The sequence below is a fragment of the Microtus pennsylvanicus genome, chromosome 17 (assembly GCF_037038515.1).
Source record: "Microtus pennsylvanicus isolate mMicPen1 chromosome 17, mMicPen1.hap1, whole genome shotgun sequence".
In the NCBI taxonomy this organism is placed as follows: Eukaryota; Metazoa; Chordata; class Mammalia; order Rodentia; family Cricetidae; genus Microtus; species Microtus pennsylvanicus.
This window is the reverse complement of record NC_134595.1, coordinates 27,077,955-27,099,027: the sequence shown is the minus strand read 5'-3', so window position 1 is coordinate 27,099,027 and position 21,073 is coordinate 27,077,955. Positions and strand designations below refer to the sequence as shown.

At 50.0% G+C, this 21,073-nt stretch overlaps 1 protein-coding gene across 1 annotated transcript in view; it reads left to right on the top strand.

Annotated features, from left to right (window-relative positions):
• The first annotated feature begins 6,648 nt into the window (after positions 1-6,648).
• Positions 6,649-21,073, top strand: part of Ano7 (anoctamin 7) — a 33,387-nt gene continuing 18,962 nt past the window's right edge. Inside the window, exons 1-7 of the mRNA XM_075951809.1 lie at positions 6,649-6,753; positions 7,860-7,974; positions 10,228-10,285; positions 13,106-13,236; positions 17,158-17,265; positions 17,913-18,049; positions 19,975-20,032. Coding sequence (XP_075807924.1) covers positions 7,867-7,974; positions 10,228-10,285; positions 13,106-13,236; positions 17,158-17,265; positions 17,913-18,049; positions 19,975-20,032 — 600 coding nt within the window. The 5' untranslated portion in view covers positions 6,649-6,753; positions 7,860-7,866. The remainder of the gene's footprint in view (positions 6,754-7,859; positions 7,975-10,227; positions 10,286-13,105; positions 13,237-17,157; positions 17,266-17,912; positions 18,050-19,974; positions 20,033-21,073) is intronic.

Sequence of the window (21,073 nt, the reverse complement as noted above, 5' to 3'; positions counted from 1 at the left end):
ATCTCGAGGATCATCTGCAACATTCAGTGGGAGGAGAATCTTAACAGTTAAATAGAGTGGGCAGGGGAAATTTTCTCCAAGTGAATTCAAAATCTAGAAGTAGGAAGAAATGTCAAAAATTTATTCCATAAGCCAGCAGTGGTGACACGTGCCTTTAATACCAGTTCTCTGCAGGCAGAGTCAGGTGGATCTCTGAGTTTAAGGCCAGCCTGGTCTGCAGAACAAGTTCCAGGACAGCCAGGGCTGTACAGAGAGAAACCCTGTCTCAAAAAAAAAAAAAAAAAAAGTTATTCCTTAAAATAGTTCTAGGTCCCAGAAAGAATCTCCAGAGTGGAACTAGCTAAAAGTTCAGTTTACGTTGAGAATGCCCCTGCTAAAAATACGGATAAATATAATGTGAAAAAAGAAAACACTGGGGGGCTGGAGAGATGGCTCAGCTGTTAAGAGCATTGCCTGCTCTTCCTGAGTTCAATTCCCAGCAACCACATGATGGCTCACAACCATCTGTAATGAGGTCTGGTGCCCTCTTCTGGCCTTCAGGCACAAATACAGAAAGAATATTGCATACATAATAAATAAATAAATAAACACACTGCTTTTACATAGGGATATAAATGCAAAAGTCTTAAATAAAAGATCAGCAAGTCAAAAGATACTGCTTCTTGACCAAGGTTTTATCTCAGGAATGCAAGGATGGTTTAAGAATAGACAGGACTGGGCCTGGGATATAGGCCTGTAATCCTAGCTACTCAGGAGGCTGAGGGAGGGGGATTAAAAGTTTAAGGCATGCCTTGGCTACAGAATGACATCAAGGCCAACCTAGGCAACCTAATATAACCATATCTCAAAAATAAAAAATAAGGGGTCTGGGAATATAGCTCAAGAATAGAATACCTGCCTAGCATATCAGAGACCCTGTTCAATTTCAGATGTTAGGGGAAGAGAAAGGAAACAAACCATTTCTATAAATCACCATTTAGTGCAGTTAAAAAGCAAACCACCAATTATCTTAATGTTATAAAGACTTAGCTGTATATATCCCTGGATTTTTTTTCAAGGAAAAACTAATTGTTGTTGTTGTTGTTATATGCATGATGTCAGTGTGTGTTGTGGGCACATATGTGCCATGTGCACCGTGTGCACTTCCAAGGACAGATCTGTAGAGTCGGTTCTCTCCTCCCCCTTTTTGTGAGCTCTGCACTTGAACTTTGCTTGTCAGGGTTGTGCAGCAAGCCATTACCTGTTGAACCATCTCACTGGCTCCTGTATTCATGAATTGTAACATTTTTATTCCTTTATAAATAAAAAGATGTCTTAAAGATTGTAGAATCTGATGAATAAATTCAAGCCGTGGAGAAAGGCCAATGGGTAAGAAAGCTTGTTCTGCAAACCTGAGAACCTGAGTTTAAATCCCCATCCCCACATCAAAAACCGAGCATGGCTTCTGACCAAGATTACAATACTGTAACTTTAGAAGAAGATAGCTCTGTTGAAGAGTGTCTGTTTAGACTATGCAAGGCCCTAATCCCATTGCCGGGGGTGGGAATGACTGAGGGTGGGCACTTTCCCTACGGGCTGACATACTTATTTTTTATTGTCACTGTGATAGACTTATCTTGAAGACACAGCATAAGGCAGGGTTTAACCTAGCTCATGACGCAATGAACATAGTGCCAGCAGGAGAAGCTTCCTATGGCAGCAGTGGGAACTGACATCTACAGTCAGAAGCAAAGCTAGGCTCTATGTCCCAAAGGTTCCGCAGCCTTCCCTAATAGCACCACCAACTGGGGGCCAAATATTGAAATGTGTAAGCCTCTGCGGACTTCATCTTCCAGTAGCACACACACGTTCACATACGAAAAGCTACCATGCTGTATTTCATCAGATGTGCATACCATGGATTGTAAGATACTGGTACTTTATGAACCATTAGGAAACCCTGACAATGAGTTGTACACCGTATGCTCAGTCCAGAGATATTGAAATGTGAAAAATGAAGCAAATTGCATAAATACCAGAGCTAGAAACTACAAACGATCACTGAAACGGAAACAAAGCAAGTAGAAATCGATACAAGGTTATGTTTCCCGCAGGCAGGAACAGATCTGTTACATAGGTAAAGTAACTGGTGAAGCATGGGAAAATATGGATAGAATTACAGACTTCCTTCCTAAGGAAGGGTTTCTAGTCGTGAGACTAAAACCCAGACTTCGGAATTTGCCACCTGATAAAAGAGCCACCATTAAGAAAAAGGGCCCCCGGGCTGGAGAGATGGCTCAGTGGTTAAGAGCACTGGACTGCTCTCCAGAGGACCCAGGTTCAATTCCCAGCACCCACATGGCAGCTCACAACTGTCTGAAGATCCAGTTGCAGGGAATCTGACACCTTCGTGCCAATGCACATAAAATAAAGTTAAATAAACCATAAATTATGGGGCTGGAGAGATGGCTCAGAGGTTAAGAGCATTGCCTGCTCTTCCAAAGATCCTGAGTTCAATTCCCAGCAACCACATGGTGACTCACAACCATCTGTAGAGGGGTCTGGTGCCCTCTTCTGGCCTGCAGGCATACACACAGGCAGAATATTGTATACATAATAAATAAATAAGTATTAAAAAAAGAAACCTTTAAAAAAAACCATAAATTATTAAAAAGAAAGAAAGAAAAAGGGCCCCTCTTACCAAAAGCCACATTCTAAACAGTAAAGTAGCAAGCTCTTATGTCTCAGCATCTCTGCCTATGGTAGAGCATGACTAGCTACTAAACAAGATTTACTTCTGACTGTGAGTAAGTAGCCTGAGTACTGTGTCCCTTCAAGGTTGTTCCCCCAAGAACCCAGCACACCAGGAGGCCTCTGCTGGAGGAACTGGGACCACAGGTGAGTTCTCCCTTCGCTGGGCCCTCCAGAAATGACCTCTCCCAGTCCCCAGTCAGAGGATGGAAGGTCTTAGAGTCTGTGTTCACCCCTGTCTTCACCCTCCTATTCAGAGACCTGCTCCCCTGTGCTTTTCTATCCTGGCCATCCCAGACCCACCTGCCAGCTCTCTCTGTCCCTGTCCAGCTCAGCTCTGCCAGCTGGGATCAGGAATGTTGGCTGGCACAAGGCAGTGTCTCATCACACTCCCAAACCTGCTGCAACTTCATCTCTACCACCATGGGTCATGAGACTGCAGAGGGGCAGCCAGGGACCTGCTTCCTGCCAGGTGGGGGCAGAGCGTTAGGGCCAATCTATGGCCCCTACCCTGTTTCCCTCTCCTTGCCCCTGCGCACCAAGCCTGGAAAGGGTGTTTTAGTAAGGGGAGAGGTAGGAGCACCCTAGGGAGGTGCCAGACCAAGTGTGGTCTAGCAGATTACAACATTCCTCATGGACAGAGAAAGATATCGCTGGACCTCTGACCTTGTGAGATGTGGCCTGAGAGACATCAAAACAGTCTGGGGACAGCAGGCTGGAGAGATACAGGGAACCTCCAGGGTTAGGTGTGGGAGCCTGTGACCCAATTTACTAGGACCACAGCCTAGAGAGAAAACAGACCAGGGCCCTGAGGCCAACCCACCTAGACATTACAGTTGCCTCTCTGCCCCCCTGCATGGATACCTATACTTTTGGGCAGGGTTGGGTAGGGACTCGCTCTCCTGTTATAGAATAGATTTTTTTTTATGTGTATGTTTCTCCCCCATCAAAGTGTACTGTGTTGCCCTTGGAGACCAGAAGAGGGCATTGAACTGATAGATGGTTGTGAGCTGTCCTGTGCATGCTAGGAATTGAACAGTGGTGCCCTGCAAGAGCAGCAAGTGCTTCTGACCACTAGGCCAGCTCTCCAGCCCCTTTTATGGACTTAGAAATGTCACGTAAGCCAATAAAAAGTTAGAGCCAGCCGGTCGGTGGTGGCGCACGCCTTTAATCCCAGCACTAGGGAGGCAGAGGCAGGCGGATCTCTGTGAGTTCGAGACCAGCCTGGTCTACAAGAGCTGGTTCCAGGACAGGCTCCAAAACCACAGAGAAACCCTGTCTCGAAAAAACCAAAAAAAAAAAAAAAAAAGAGCCAAAAAAAGTGACTCTTACAAATTGCCCTTCACATACATGTGATGACATGCGTGCATTGGCGTGCATGCACACACACGTTCCTACATGAATAAGTATAATTTTTAAATTAATCTTAGCCCAGGGATGAGAGTCCTTTCAGGTGTCTTACATGTAGCCCTCCCTGCAGGCTTTCCTGCCACCCCATTGCTGTAGTCTGAAGTAACTTCAGCAGCCTGCTCCAACTGCCACCAAAAGCAGAGACCAGAGCCAGTGCTGTGGTGGCCACCTATGGTCCCAGCACTCAGGAGGTGGAGCAGGATAATTGCCCATAGTCTGAGACCACCCCCAGGCTACACAGCAAGATCCTGCCTCAAAAGCAAAACAAACAACAACAACCCATAGCTGGATGTGGTGGTGCATACTTTTAATCCCAGTGGGGCAGAGGCAGACGAATCGAAGAGTTCAAAGCTAACCTGAACTACAGAGTGAGTTCCAGGACAGCTAAGGCTACACAGAAGAGCTCTGTGTTTGGGTTTTTTTTTTCTTTTTTCCTGTGATGGTCCTCTGGTATTGACCAACCAGTGAAAAGAGTAGGGTCGCAGCAGGCTGGGGGAGGCAGTTTGATCATGTCATACTTACCAGCTTATCCCAGTGGACCAAGCTGCAGGTGCCTTCTAGGACTTGCTGAGAGCCACTGGCATCCTCACCCCCACCTTTCTGGTCCTCCCTCCCTCTGTCATCCCCCTGTGCTCTCCTGTTTTCTGTGAGGATGACTGTAGTCAAGTCCAGGGTCTATCTCTGGGCCTGGGAAGTCTGGTCTCCCCGAGGTATGCAGGGCCTGCTTTACCTGCTGTTCAAGGGCACGTCACAGGACCCAGAATGGAAGTTTCCTGGGAGGTGCCAAGCCGGGAGGGTTTGGAGACATGAGTCTGAGATCTGTTGAGAGATCTCAGAAGGGAGCAGAGGACTCTTACTGCCTGCACAGGGAAGCAAGACGGGAGTGGCTCACTGACAGACCAAAACCTGGGAGGAGAAAAGCTGAGACAACTCTCCATTTCGCAAGCCCTGTTGAGGTCAGGCTGCACCTTGCCCTACGTTATTCCACGTTGTGTAAAACAGTGGCTTTTCACACTGCCTCCCGCCAAGAGACCCCATTTACAGACATCTTTGTACTCTAGATGGAAAATGCACGTTGACCGCACCATCTGTCCAACATCATCCACATGGCACGGAGTAATCACTGGTTGTTTCTGGAAGTAGCAAAGGTACTACTCTATAATTTATTGTGGTGGATTGGAACTGTAGGGGCATGTGAGCATATTAAAATCCTATCTGGAAGATCAGATTCAAGAATTTACTGGGCACACCTGGCCATGAAAAGAATGTATGCAAGTCCTTCATCTGAACCCCATACAGAAGTAAACATCTAGCAGTTGGATGGTAACAGTCCTCATGGACCTATTTCTCACCACCCAGCATGTAACAAGGACTGACTAACAGGCAAAGAACTCTCTCACCTGTCCCAGAGACTTCAGGCTGTCTGATTCTATCTGCCCATCCTCCTGTTGCCCCCCCTCCCTGGTGCTGCCTCCATCCTTCAGCCCATTCTGTCGTCTGGACCAGTCTTGCCCTTTGCCCTAGCAGCTGGAGTCAGCTCTCCCAGTTCACTCTCAAACCTATAACCCTCAGTGCCCTGACTCAGGGCCACTCTTCTCCAACTTCTCCAGTTCCCTTTAGTTCATTATCAGAGGCTCCTGTCGCTGACAGTTTCCCAGCTTTGGCTTCTCAGGCCTGTCAGAAAGAAACTCTAAAACCCCTTGCATCTTTTAACCCTTTGTAGCCATTCCATAATCTATATGTGTACATATATAGAGATACATTTACTGTGATACGCCGTGTACCATTGGAGAGTAATCAAGATTAAAAATACAAGAACTCATGTTGCTTCAGCCAGGACTGCCAAGAAAAGCAGGAGTATCTGGCAAATAGTTTTGCCATTGAAGACGCTGTACCTTGTGGATTTGTTGTCAATAAAACGTGACATTGTGAAAAACCCCAACACTCTTTGTCTGTATTCTTTTTTTTTTTTTTTTTTTTTTTTTTTTTGGTTTTTTGAGACAGGGTTTCTCTGTGGTTTTGGAGCCTGTCCTGGAACTAGCTCTTGTAGACCAGGCTGGTCCTTTGTCTGTATTCTTAAAAGCATGCTCACTACAGTGGCTAGTTGACAGCCAAGCAGCACCCTTTTCTCAGTGCCCTCAACCCCGGGAAGCTTCACGTCACCCCCACATAAACAGGGCTCCCTGATGGAGAGACCTGTGACTGGACTGTAACTACATTCTCCCTGGACTTCTCTTACGGCAGACAGTCCTGCTGCCCTGGAATCTCTACGCAAATAAGGTGCCAGAGGCACGTGGAATTTGCATGAAGGGTGCGTGAAGGCTCTCGGGAAAATGGGCTGACTGTGTTTGCAGGCTCAGAACCCCACACCCTCTTCTTAAACAAAGGCAGATCCTGCCCAGAGACATGATAGACCTCTCGGTGGCCAGCTGCACCGAGAACCTCTCTGCTTCCAGCCCTTTCAGCCTGTGAGACAAGGGCAGGTGACTGGCTGCCACAGCTCATGGGGGTGGGGCCTAGGAGCACTGGCCCTGATTTTGCTCTTGCTGAGACCAGGCTTGTGCTGATGGGCAGGCTGTGACCTCTGAGATCTCCTGGAAGCTACTGTGCCAGGTAGGCGAGTGACCTCCTCTAAGATGGTTGGGCCACAGGGATGGCAGAAGGGAGACAGACTCCAGAAAATTGAGCCAGCACCTGTAGCTCCCTGGGGTTCCACATTCTGAACTGTGAGAGGCAGTGTTGGTGCTTACTCTTGAGCCCATAGGCCTGGCACAGTGTCTGCTCCAAGCACTGGAGAGCAGGGAAAAGTGTCCAATATTAATTTGAAGAGGGCACCCTGCCCTAAGGAGTAAACATTCCATCTACTCACAATAGGTCATGTCTGGGGCCTTTGGTTGGGACTCCTTTGTCCTCATTCCCTGTCCAACCCATCAGGATGCATAAGCTCCAAAGCCTTTGTCCCAAGAGCACCCTGTGGTTATCACTCACTCCTGGAGTCCTGGCAGGAGCGGAGATTTGGGCTTGTGGCTACCCTTCCAGGCCTCCATTTATTTAAATAGGGAATTGGAACAAGAGCAATGCCTTCCCCTTCCTGAAGTCCCTAGGCTCTGCCCACCTGAACAACAGCCCAGGCCCCACCTACCTGGGCCACAGATCATAGGCTGGCATGGAGACCCCATAGGATTCTCTAAGGGATTGTGCTCTGTCTTGTTCGGGGAGCCTGGGGTCCTTGCAGCAAGTTCTCCAGAATTACTGCGAAGGCAAATGGCCTTAAAGGGCAGCGTCTATCCTTCCTGGCCCAGATGGCGGTCCTCTCTAGGTGAAGGAAGGAAGGGGCGGTCTGCACTGCCACCTCATGCTGCGACATTGCCTTGCACAGACTGAAAGCAGTCAGGGTTAGGAGGACTTGGCACTTACTGGGTAAACTGGGTGAGCGGACGAATGGGTGGATGAATGCTATACCAGGCTCTAGATATTCCTCTCAGTGGCTGACTCGCTCCCGCAGTTCGGGTCCCAGGATGTGGGGATCCTCACATGCCCACATTTAGGATAATGCTGACTGGCCCTGGCAGAGGAGCCCTTGTCCACTTCTATGAGCCTGTCTCCTCTCCTGTAAAATAGGCTTGCTGCCGGCTCTGCCACAGTGTTGGGGCTGGCTCTTACTGGTGTCTACTAACCACTCCCTCCTCTGTGGCTACCCTGGCCTTGATGGGGTGCAGGAGTAAGATGCTGCGGAAGCGAGCCCGGGAAGAAGACAATGCGGTGCTGATTGACATGGCCTCCCTCGAACCAGGGAATGGGTCCTCTTATGGAAGCACAGCCCATGCTGCGGAGGTACCCTCAACCCTAGGGGTAGCGGTGGGCATGGTGAAAGCGCCCTTCTCCCCCCTTCTTAGACTCATGAGGCTCCTGCGTGCTGTTTGATTTGGGAGGTCTCCCATCCTAGTCAGGACGCTAGCCCTTGTCCTGGAGCCCTTGAAAAGTGGGTGCAGCATCCAGATGCCCCCCAAGGGGACAGATGCCTTCTTGACACACAATCAGGTCACCATTCACCTCTGTGAAACTAGGAGGGATAAGCAGAGACCCTGTTAGATGGGAGACTCAGGAGGAGAGAGGGCAAAGATAGGACCAAGGTGCAGGGGCTGGTCCCCCTCTGCCGGAGCCACCAGGAAAGGGAGGAAATGAGGGCCACATACCACGTTTCTTACAGACGTGAGGGATGGGAGGATAGGGAGTCACCCATGAATTCTGATGCACGCAAAGGCCTGTCAATACCAGAACGCAGATAGCAAAGGCACGAGGTGACCACACCCTAGGTGGTTTATTGCTTCCGTACTTTCTCTTCTGGAAGTGAAAAGGTGCTTGTGGCTTAGACTCTGGTCAGAAATATAGCTCTTGAAGGGAGCCCACTCCTGCTAGAGGAAAAGCACTGTAGCCATGTCTTGGCTGGGATGGGCAGTGCGGTTAGTGGAAGGCGGAGGGGAGGTTGGTTAAGGTCAAGAGTGGGCCTGGGACTCCCCGAAGACTAAAGTTTGAGTAGGGAACCAGGGAAGTTAGGCTTGGGATAAGGGTTAGTCCCCAAGAGACAGGTAGAGGGCTTCTATAAAGAAGTAGCCCCAGAGGAAGGGTATCTCGGTCTACACAGCTTCCTTTGGCCTAGGCTGAGCTTCTTTACAACTGAGCCATAGACACTGGTCTCCTGAACACAACCAAGAAGGCAGCCCTTAGCTCCTGGGGAAGGACGGAGTCCCTCTAGGTGGCCTTTTCTGTCCTTCTTACCCTAGTCTATCTTTTGGAATTTCTTTTTTTTTTTTTTTTTTTTTTTTTTTGGATTTTCTAGACAGGGTTTCTCTGTGGCTTTGGAGCCTGTCCTGGAACTAGCTCTGTAGACCAGGCTGGTCTCGAACTCACAGAGATCCGCCTGCCTCTGCCTCCCAAGTGCTGGGATTAAAGGCGTGCGCCACCACTGCCCGGCTATCTTTTGGAATTTCTGTTGGGTAGCCCACTGACATCCCAAGTAGGCTGGGAGCACTAGGAGTCCCAGTCTTTTTTTTTTTTTTTTTTTTTTTTTTTTTTTGGTTTTTCGAGACAGGGTTTCTCTATGGCTTTGGAGCCTTCCTGGAACTAGCTCTGTAGACCAGGCTGGTCTCAAACTCACAAAGATCCACCTGCCTCTGCCTCCCAAGTGCTGGGATTAAAGCCGTGCGCCACCATCGCCCGGGTAGGAGTCCCAGTCTTTAAAACCATATAGGAGGCCCTGCTCCTTCCCTAGAGCTGCCCCAGTAATCTGAGGGTAAATGTAAGTTCCCCTTTCTATCATCCCTCTATACCATGAAGTGAGGCCCCCAGAGAGGAGAGCTCAAAGCTTTGTCCTCCAACGGGAAAAAGAATATAAGGAAGACAAGAAGGATTCTATACTCTGGTTGCTCTGACTTGCCCTCAGGGCCACAATGTGGGCAGCGTGGAGACCAAGAAGAGCATTCAGCACAGCCCTGACCATGGCTTTTGCCACAGGCCTGGCTGAGCACTCCTAGCCCAGTGGAGGCTGGTGAGGAAGATGAGGATGGTGAAGGCTGGTCGCTAACCTACCCTTCGAATTCTGCCTTTCAGCATCTTCTGCCCTGCAGCCCCCAGCTTTTCTCTCTTCATGTCCCTCTCTTAGCAGGGTGGTCGGGGCAGAGCCAGAGCAGGGTCGGGAGACAGGGATGAGCGGGAAGGCCGAGGAAGAAATGAGAAGGGGCAGGAAGAATTAGGGAGGGTTGAAGAGGGTGCGAGGTGGAGACAGGAGGGACAGGGAGAGACATAGAAGAAGGTAGAACAGTGCTTCTGTCCTCAGCCTATGGCTTGCAACCCCTTCTGTTCTCATATCACAGGGTTTGCTTATCAGAATCCTGCATATCGGATGTTTACAATTCATATCAGTAGCAAAATTCCAGTTATGAAGTAGCAACGAAATAACTTCATGGTTGAGAGTCACCATAAGGAACTGCGTGTTAAAAGGTGTTAGGAAGGCTGCCCCGGACTGGGGCAGGGAGGGAGGGAGTCATGCTGATGCCTGGGTGCTGAAGGTGTTCTTCCTTCCTTCAGGCAGGTAAACAGCAGGTGGCACCCAGCAGAGTTGGGAGCCCTGCCCAACCTCCGATTGGTAAGCCGTCTGTACTCCGTCCTGGGGTGGGGGGTCACAAATGGGGTGCCTTGGGTGGTGACAGGAAGCCAAGAGGCTCGGATCACTCCATAACCAGGTCTCCTGTGATGTCCCCTGTGTTCTGGGGACAGCTGCTGTCCTGAGGGTGAGGGGAGAGCTGCCTGCTGAGCAAGCGACAGGCAAAGCAGTCACAGGAAAGGAAGGGCCACACTGACCAGAGGGCTCAGAGAGGAAAACCCATTCTGTTGCTCCAGCCTTAGACAGACTAGCCCCCGCCCCACCCCACCCCCGGTTTTTATCCACAGATTCTGGTCATCTCAGACTCTTTTCTCTTGCACCACATCTTTTTCTACCTTTATATTTTCTCAGGCCCACTTCTCCTACCACCCCCCCACCAAGGCTCAAAGTCACCTTTGTTCTGTGGTGGGACCAGCACGGAGTCTATCTGGGTAGGGTCAAGGGCCCACCCTCCCCATCAGCTCCAAAGGGACAGTAGATGACTCTCGCCCTCCTAAGCATGCCTCTTACAGAAAAGCGAAGTCAGGCAAAGGTCTGTGGGAAGGGATGGAGGGGATGCAAAATGGCATGCACAGAAAACCCTGAAGATTCCATGGAAAAGGGGCACACACTCCCGTGGGGCTCAGCAATTCTCGCTGCAAGTGGTCAAGGGAGGAAAACGTTGCTATTGCTGGGGTTTTTCAGGCCGTTGTTTTGAAGCAGCTTTGTTGATAAATAATTTACATACCACAAAGTCACCCATTCCTTCCTTCTGTTGTGAATGCGGAATAAGATGGAGGTTTGTATGCAAGCATTTGTATGAACACACTTTGTTTTTTTTTTCTTGAGTTGATAGTTTTGGGTGCTCTTGCTAGGTCACAAGGGAACTCAGTGTTTAACCTTTTGTGCCAATGCCAGACTGTTTTCCAAAGAGCGAGTTACCTGTCTCACATAGGAGCACAGCGTGCGAGGTCACACTCTCTCAGCACAGCACAGCAGCTACCATTGCCTCTCTTTGGCACAGCGGGTACGAAATGTTAGAGGAAACTCAGTGTGGGAGATTCTGCTTAGGAGACATAAAGCCACACGTTTAACTAGTTGCCTCCAAATGACCCCACAGGATACGTAGTCTGCAAACCGGGCCTGTTGGAGATAAGCAAAATTTAGCATGCCGAAGTTTCCACACCGGGACTGTGCAGCTGTCAGGCCCCGAGTCCCATACCAAAGACTCATCTCTACAGGGAGCCCAAGGGAGGCAGTGCAGGGTCACAACCATCATTAAGATCTTGTCTGCTGTGAAGTCCCCTGTGTTCTTATCAGGGAAAGCATCATTCTGCCAGGTGAAGAAGAGACCCTGGGTGGCAATATCTTTTCGGTATAACTCTCCATCAGCCCTTTAAGCGGCCACACTTGCAGTCCTGTCTCAATGTTTAAATTGTCTGAAGTGTAACCTGGGGCCAGGACCCGAAATTATTTAAGGATGACTGTGCATGTGAGATGCATGAACCTGAGGTGTTTGCAAGCTAGAGAAACCTCTCTCTTATTTTGGCATCAGCGCCCCCCCCCCCCACCAGCCAGGGGCTTCAGGAAAGAGCTGTCCTTCATCTCTATATGCACTGGTGATTGCTCACTGAGAAGGCCAATTAGTTCCATAACATTATCTCACTATTGCCTGGGTGTGTGTTTTCCTAATGACTAATGGTATTGACTGTCTTTTCTTGTGCCAACTGGACATTCCATATCTTCTTCAGACAAATGTCTATTCAAACTCTTCGCCTACTTTTAGGTTGGTTGTTCTTGTGTGTGTGTGTGTGTGTGTGTGTGTGTGTGTGTGTGTGTGTGTGTGTGTGAATGGTTGTTAGATTGCAAAAGTCCTCTAAATTCTGGATGCAAGTCCCTTATCAGAAATACATTTTGGAAATAGTTTCTCCTATTCTCTGTGTTGCCTTAACCTTTTTGATGGTGTCCTCTGCTAAAATTTGTCTTAGCAACTTTTGTTGTGCTTTTGCTTGACCCAAGAAATCACACCTAACAGGTTCCTTTAGGAGTTTGGGACCTAGACTATGGGAACCAAGCTACAGAAGGAATCCCAGGAGGACACGCCCAGTTCCTCCCCAGCCTCTGTTCTTTTTTTTAAAATTTATTTATTTATTAAAGATTTCTGTCTCTTCCCCGCCACCGCCTCCCATTTCCCTCCCCCTCCCCCAATCAAGTCCCCCTCCCTCATCAGCCCAAAGAGCAATCAGGGTTCCCTGCCCTGTGGGAAGTTCAAGGACCACCCACCTCCATCCAGGTCTAGTAAGGTGAGCATCCAAACTGCCTAGGCTCCCACAAAGCCAGTACGTGCAGTAGGATCAAAAACCCATTGCCATTGTTCTTGAGTTCTCAGTAGTCCTCATTGTCCGCTATGTTCAGCTAGTCCGGTTTTATCCCAGGCTTTTTCAGATCCAGGCCAGCTGGCCTTGGTGAGTTCCCGAAAGAACATCCCCATTGTCTCAGTGTGTGGGTGCACCCCTCATGGTCCTGAGTTCCTTGCTCATGCTCTCTCTCCTTCTGCTCCTGATTTGGACCTTGAGATTTCTGTCCGGTGCTCCAATGTGGGTCTCTGTCTCCTTTCATCGCCTGTGTTCTTGATCTGCATTGCACACTCGCCTGCCTGCCCTCCAGCCCTAACTACAACTAAGAGGCAACAGCCATGGAACAGTCCAGGCTCTCACTTCCCATCACGAGCCCTGTGTTCCAGCTGAGACCCCAGCAACCCCGCCCTGGACCCGCATTCCATCAGCAAGCCCGCGCTGCCTTTGTCCCCATTGGTCCCTGCAGATTTTGTTCTGGTTTGGGAAGAAGATCTGAGGAATCAAGAGAGTCCTTCCCAGGACAAGACAGACACACATGAGATCTGGAGGGAGACCTTTCTGGAAAATCTTCGTCTGGCTGGCCTGAATGTAGACCAGGTACATGGTGGTAGGAGCAGATAGATTCTGCATTCTGAAGGGAAGGCTTACTACCCAAAGATAGGAAGCAATCAGGGCCCCCAGGTCCTTCTGGATACCCACCCTTCCTGCGGCTTGAGAGCCACAGACCCCAGGCCGGCAAGAACACGGATCCATCCTAATGCGCTAGGCTCACTGTCATGTGAGCCCTGGGTGCTGGCTGGGGCAGGCAGGTAACAGGGAATCTCAGGGTGAGGGGATGTGAGGAGCCCTGTCTTATCCCCATGCCCTTCACTGCCAGGTGTTTATATACAGATTCTTCCTCCTCTGCCATCCCAGCCACCTTCCTCTGTCCCCAGCAGAGCTGTTGCCATCATAGCCCCCACCACAAGAATCAGCTGTGACACTCTGCTAATCAGATCATTCGGCACCTCGGCTTGGCTCTGTCTGTCTGACTTTTACCCATAGAGTATTGCTTCTTTCATTTTTTTGTGGCCTGTGAGGTTCTCCTGAGCAGCAGGTGCTGTCCAGCGTTGCTGTGGGCTGCTGGGTGATTCCTTTAGTCCCCCTCGAGGACCCCAACAGCAGCTCCCTGTTGTCAGTCATCGCAGGGCGGGTGTTATATTGCATCTCTCCTGGGAGCAGGATTGACGATCACCTGAGGTTACAGCTGTGACCACACCCTTTTTCTCGACTGGTGACCTAATTCACACTGTCCTCTGGGGTGAGCCAGCACCTCCCTGCTCTGAATCTCCTCAACACGTGGCTTTGTCAGCCTTTCCCATCTTCACCAGTCTGTTGACAGACAGCGGTACCTCACCCTAGCTTTCATTTTCTTTTTTGGGTTTTTTTGTTTTTTTGAGACAGGGTTTCTCTGTAGCTTTGGAGCCTGTCCTGGAACTCACTCTGTAGACCAGGCTGACCTCGAACTCACAGAGATCTACGCATCTCTGCCTCCTGAGTGCTGGGATTAAAGGTGTGTGTGCGCCACCACTGCTGGGCATCCCAGCTCTCATTTTTATTTTCCCTCAGTTCTAAAGAGGTTGTGCCGTTTTACACATTTATGAGCCCTTTGTATTCCCATGAAACTTTTCTTTGACTTATCGTGGGGCACCTTCTCCCAACCATAACCCAGCTGAACCCAGTACCTAGACCTGGGTAGGATTAAAAATGCATCATACTGAACGCTCCAGCTCAGCCACACGGTACACTGTACAGGGCAGCCGTTCCCCTTACCAGGAACTGTTCTCACAGCAGCTTCCCCGCGTCATCAGAGAGGGTGGGACCCAAATCCAAAGTCTGGTGTGCGCATACGCATATTATTATGAGCAACCTGTCCTAAAAGAGATCCAGAGCTGAGCCATCTAAGGCCGGGGGCAGCTGTGAAGCCAGCTACAATCTTTTCTGCTGGGTTACTTGTCTATTTCTGCCCAGTTGTGTAGAACTCATTTGTTCTAGACATGTAGATTGCTGGTGACATGGGTCACTATGGATGTGAGTTTTGGTTTTTGTTGGTTTTTTTTTTTTAAACTTTATTTTATATGCAATGGTGTGAAGGTGTCAGATCGCCCAGGGATTGGATTTCCCTGGATTTACATACACTTATGAGCTGCCATGTGGGTGCTGGGAATCGAACTCGGGTCCTCTGGAAGAGCAGTCAGTGCTCATAACCGCTGAGCCATCTTTCCAACCCCGAGTTTGGTTTGTTTTAACTGACTGATAGAGCTTCTTTTGCCTCCTAGCCACTGTTCTATTGCTGTGAAGAGACTCCACGACCAAGGCAACTCAAACAGAAAGCATTTAGTTGGGGGCTTGCTTACAGTTACAGAGACTTAGTTCGTTATCAACATGGCGGGGAGCACCTGACAGGCAAGGCTGGTGCTGGAGCAGTAGCTGAGGGCTACATCTCATCTGTAGTCAGACAGACAGACAGACTGGGCCTCACAGCCCACCCCACTCCACTCCCACACACTTCCTCCCACAAGGCCACACCTCCTAATCTCTCTAATCCTTTCAAGAATTTCCACTCCCTGGGGACTAAGAATTCAAATATGTGAGCCTATAAAGGCCATTCTTATTCAAACTGGAACAGCCTCTGGCCCTGTATGTTCCATAAGTTACACGCGCGCGCGCGCGCGCGCGCACACACACACACACACACACACACACACATCATCCATCTACCCAACCACAACCTCCCCCAACACATTGTCCAAAGTCCCCTCAGGCTTGACAGTACAATTCAGTTCTCAGCTCTCGGCATGTCAGAACCACCCAAGGGTGCCCCAAATGACCAGGTCCACGTCTGTCCCCATGCGCAGGGTACAGTTTTTACATGGACATTCGGGGAACTGCAGATGGCTGTGATGTACAACAAGGGCCGAGAACCTCTGGAATGTTCTTTTTAAAATATGTCTATACTTGCCGGGTGGTAGTGGCTCAGGCCTTTAATCCCAGCACTCGGGAGGCAGAGGCAGGAGGATCTCTGTGAGTTCAAGGCCAGCCTGATCTACAGAGAGTTCCAGGACAGGCTCCAAAAAACAAAAAAAAAAAAAAAAAAAAAAACCCAAACAAACAAAAAACTATACTCCACAGAGGCTCTTGTTTGTGGGATCAAAAGTCTCACTTCTCCCAGGGCTCCCAGTCAGCATGGACATTCAGTGTTAGTGAATCTGGGGGGGAAGATGTAAAATTAACATGTGTCTCTAACCTAAGACAGCAATGACAGCTCAAAGGATGGCTTGGACATCCTTTATTTATACATCTGTATAAATAGGTGTATTGGGATTGTCTAGGCAGCGACGATGGACTACAGACTGCTGTACATACCCAAGTCATCATCCATTTTTCTAAGTCTACAGCAGAATCAGTATAAACCTGGGCTTACAGAGCTAGCTGGAGCTAAATCAGCAGTGACTACAAGCTCGAACAGCATAAGGCACAGACAAAACCCGACCCGGGATAGCTTTATTCTTTATTTTTATTTTATGTGCATTGGTGTTTTTGCCTTCATGTCTGTGAGGGTGTCGGATTCCCCCGGAACTAGAGTCACAGACAGTTGTGAGCTGCCCTGTGGGTGCTGGGAACCGAATCCGGGTCCTCTGGAAGAGCAGTCGGTGCTCTTAACCACTGAGCCATCTCTCCAGCCACAAAGCTTTATTCTTTTTTTTTTTTTTTTTTTTTTGGTTTTTCGAGACTGGGTTTCTCTGTGGCTTTGGAGCCTGTCCTGGAACTAGCTCTTGTAGACCAGACTGGTCTAGAACTCACAGAGATCCGCCTACCTCTGCCTCCCGAGTGCTGGGATTAAAGGCGTGCGCCACCATCGCCCGGCCAAAGCTTTATTCTTATGTGATCGTTGTCCTTGTCTCTGTCGGGGATTCTGCTGATCTCAGTAAACAATGTCTGGCCACGAGGAAGGCTTGTTTTGCTATAGTCTGACACATAGTTAAGTGGAGGCCTGTTGCAAAATGGAGTCAGTCTCTCTGGGTGTGGAGCTCTAGTTTCATTACACTTTTGCGCAGACCCGGGGGTACACGTATTTACTTAGGCATGCGGAGATCAGTGTGGATTTCCGGTCACTGAGCATTGCCAGGCAAAGCTGCATTTGCGGCCCCTTTAACCAGAAGATGGCCTAAGTCTTAGTGAGGCCTCTGAGAAGCCGTGCATGGGTCCCCAGGCTTTGAGGAAGGGTCGCTTTGGTTATCATTGTCTTGGGAGAGAATGCAGGTGGCATGGGCCCCAGATGTGAGGTCTCTGTGGAGGAGATGCTGTCACCACAAGCTTTCTGGGGTAGACCTTGGAAGCGAGCATGGCCCCTGAGAGGGTGCCTGGCTGTTGACTGTTAGCACCAGGGCTATGCACTTAGCCCTCTCCTAAGTGCAAATAGACACAGAGATCATAGCAACACCCTCAGGCCCTCACAGTAGCCTCTGGTACCTGCAGCATGATGTCCAGGACAAGGCCACCGCGGTTCACTATGTCCTCCTCAGAGCCCCCTGGGCTGTGCTCTGTTACTATGCAGAAGACCTGCGCCTGAAGCTGCCTCTGCAGGTATGGGGGTGGGTTGTGAGGGCAGAGGGAGAGGATGGGGGTCCCCACCCAGGTCTACATTTGATGGATCCCTGCACACTGGGCTCAGCTGCCAAAACTATCACTCCTTGGATGTGTTCCCACCTGGGAACCTCGAGTTTCCCTTCGATCCGCTGTCACCCGGAACACCAAAACACCCACTGGGTGAACAGCAGATAACACCCTGCATGGCCGGCTCAGGAATTTAAAAAGCTGGCACTGGGGAGGGTAGCCGAGGCTGTAAGGCGGCTGAGTTGGCTGAGTTCTCTACAGGCCCAGAACCCACAGGACCAGGATGAAGGATAGCCGCCTCTCTGGGCCCCCAGAATGATGAGCCTGGACCGCTCACAGTGGGTTTCTCCAGCATGGCTCCAGGGTAGACGGAGACGCACTGTCCGCTCTCTTTCGTTCCCTAGTGGCCTGAGCAGTTCTGGTCCTCAATTTAACAAGTCAAGCGCCTCTCAGAGCCCAAGGCCCCCAAAGGGGAAGGGTCTGCAACAGGATCCAGAGGAAGAGATGTCCTTTCTCACTGCTGCGCCCTTGGGCTGGAGTCCCACTTGTGAATATGGCCAGTCTCCTCCCCAGCCGTGAAGATGTCTCTCTGAACAGTTTTTTTTTCTTTTCCCCAGGAGTTTCCCAACCAGGCTTCCAACTGGTCCGCCATGCTCCTGGAGTGGCTGGGCATCCCCAACATCCTGCTGGAGCAGGTGCCGGACACGCCTCCTGAGTACTACTCCTGCCAGTTCAAAGCAAGCAAGCTGCGATGGTATGGCATGGTAGCCCTGGTGAGCCCGGCAGGACGGCCTCCTGCGGGACCAGCTCCTACGAGGACTAGGAAGGATGCGCGAGTGAGAGTGTGAACGGACAGGATGGACGATGTATGAATGAACGGGACCGTGAATGGATTAACTGAACACCGTGCATTTTCTCAAATGCTCTCCCCACCTGGGGTTTTCAGAGAACACCAGCTGAATCCCAGGTGAACAAGCCTGTGTTGGTAAGTCACCTGCATCAGTCAGGATAGGGTGGCTGTGCTGTGGAACAAACATGCTCCAGATTCTAGGAATAGGACTCATGAGACCCAAGTCACAATCCATTTCTGAGGCTATAACAAAATACCCAAAGATGGGTACTCTATTGAGAAAAATTGGGTGCAGAGGGAATGGCTTAACAAGTCAAAATACTTGTCGTGCAAGCCTGACAGCCTGGGTTCCATCCCTGGAACCCACCCGAAGAGCCAGATGTGATGGATGATGCACATCTGCAATCCCAGAATTCCTATACTGAGATGGAGGCTAAGACACAAGTGCCCTGAAGCTCACAGACCCGTTAGCCTGGAGGACACAGTGCAGCAGGAACTAGAGACAGCTTGCCTCGACAAGGTCCCTCGGTCCTGAGGCCTCCACCCGTGCACTGTGGCGTGTGTACACATGTCATACACGTATGGGAATGTACATGATGTGCAGTGATTATTGCCAGCCTGCTCTTCCCTCCCGCTGTACAAAATAAACTGCTCTTTAAGAGACGATGCTCGGTGGCGCACGCCTTTAATCCCAGCACTTGGGAGGCAGAGGCAGGCAGATCTCTGTGAGTTCGAGACCAGCCTGGTCTACAAGACCTAGTTCCAGGACAGGCTCCAAAACCACAGAGAAACCCAGTCTCGAAAAACCAAAAAAAAAAAAAAAAAAATCCAAATAAATAAATAAAAAATAATAAAAAAAAATAAAAGAAGATGCTCATTCAGCTTGCACATCTGGCGGCTGAAGCGTCAGTATTGGTGGCTTCAGCTGGTCGGCCTCTGGCTAGACACAGCAGCTGTGGCACAGCACAGCAGAGACAGAAGGGCAGTCAGGGTTGTCTGGCTTCCTTCAATAACTGAGTCTCTCACGAGACCAGAATTCGTCCCTCCTAAGAGTGGAATCCACATGGCCTCATGCCTTTGTACTGGCCCCACTTTTTCCTGGAACTGCCTATGTAGACCAGGCTGGCCTCGAACTCATAGAGATCCTCCTGCTTCTGCCTCCCAGGTATGGCATTAGAGGCGTGCGCCAGCCCCATGCCTGGCTTGGCCCCACTCTAAAATCTCCACCACCTGACCCTTCACAGCCCACGAGCTTTAGTGAGACACTCAGACCACACCATTCCTTGCTCTGTTCCAATGTCCAGGCGAGCAGACACCGCCATCACACCTTCCCTGACTGGGGAGGGAGACAGCATGGAAGTCCCGTCACATTCATGACTGGACAGAGCAATTGTGTGACCACACGGAGCCTGCAGCCCTAGCCCCGCCATGGCTGCCTCCACTAATGAAGCACCCAGGACTTTTGTGACCCCTAACCATCCTCCTGGGCCTTTATTTAGCTCTTGTTTACAAGCTTCAGAGCAGACATGCTAGAGGCTTCTTGGTGGGCCTAACCTCCTGCTCAGGGCCTTGTCCTCTATAGGAACTGTCTGCTTTTCCCCTGCCTTACGTATGTGTTGTGTAGCATCTGTCGTGGCCTCCTGTCTGAGGAAAAGAAAAGGCAGAAACGAGAACTGAGTTTATCCGGCCTGGTGTATACTCCTCGGCCTCTGAGCAGGCTCTGTGGGTATATACTCTTCTCCGCCATGTCTGCTTCTGTGGCTTTACTAACATATATGTGGCAAAAATTCCCATGCTCTCAAATCTCTAAACTGTACTCACCCCTGCAGGTTCCTTGGAAGTGGCAACCAGGACACCTTCTTCACCAGTACCAAGAGGCACCAGATTGTAAGTGGGGTTTTTCCTGCTGCAGCCCCCAATCTGACTAGGCCCAGAAAGGCCTGACATATCCCAACCACGGACCCTGACATCCTCATGGCCACCATAAGCTCCCTGTAGCCAGAGGGCCGAAGCCTGAGAGACCACCCCTGATCTTGCTGCATAGAGGGAGGATACGGCCTGCGTGCAGGACGGTGGGGGTGGGGCACGTCCAGACTGCACTCAATCAGGTGAAGGCCAGCTCTCTGTCCAGTACCCTCCCCAATCTGAGGCCCAGGACAATACATGCTTATAGACCTCTGGGACAGGCAGGTAAGGCACCAGGCTCAGGTGAGGTGATCCTCTTGGCTGACCAGAAGAGACAAGCAAGAGGTCTCAGTATGTCCTAAGCTCATCTGTCAAAACCAGGCTATAGGGGCAGGTCTGAGGCACTGGACAGTGTTTCTCACTATGGGTCTCGACCCCTATGGGGGTCACAGGACTCACCTAAGACCACCAGAAAACACAGCTATTTACATTGTAATTCATAACAATAAAAATTAGTTATGAAGTAGCAATGAAAACAGCTTTATGGTTGGGGTCACCACAATGTGAGGGACTGTATGTATTAAAGGGCCAGGGCAGGGCTGGAGAGATGGCTCAGTGGTTAAGAGCATTGCCTGCTCTTCCAAAGGTCCTGAGTTCAATTCCCAGCAACCACATGGTGGCTCACAACCATCTGTAATGAGGTCTGGCGCCCTCTTCTGGCCTGCAGGCATACAGACAAAACATTGTATAAATAAATAAATAAATATTTAAAAAAAAAAATAAAGGGCCAGGGCATTAGGAGGGCTGAGGACCACTGTGCTAGGAGGTGTGGTCCAACAGCTTATGACCACCAAAGGCCACTGCTGCTATGGCCACCAAGGCAGAGGTTTCCCACCCCAGACAGGTATGCTAACAGAGCTGATCCTACTAGAACAGGGCTCCATGCAGCCATGCATGACCAGGCCCAGGTTCGAAACCAGGCTGAACTCTAAGGAGTTTGCGACCAAAGCCTTCTGGGTTTGT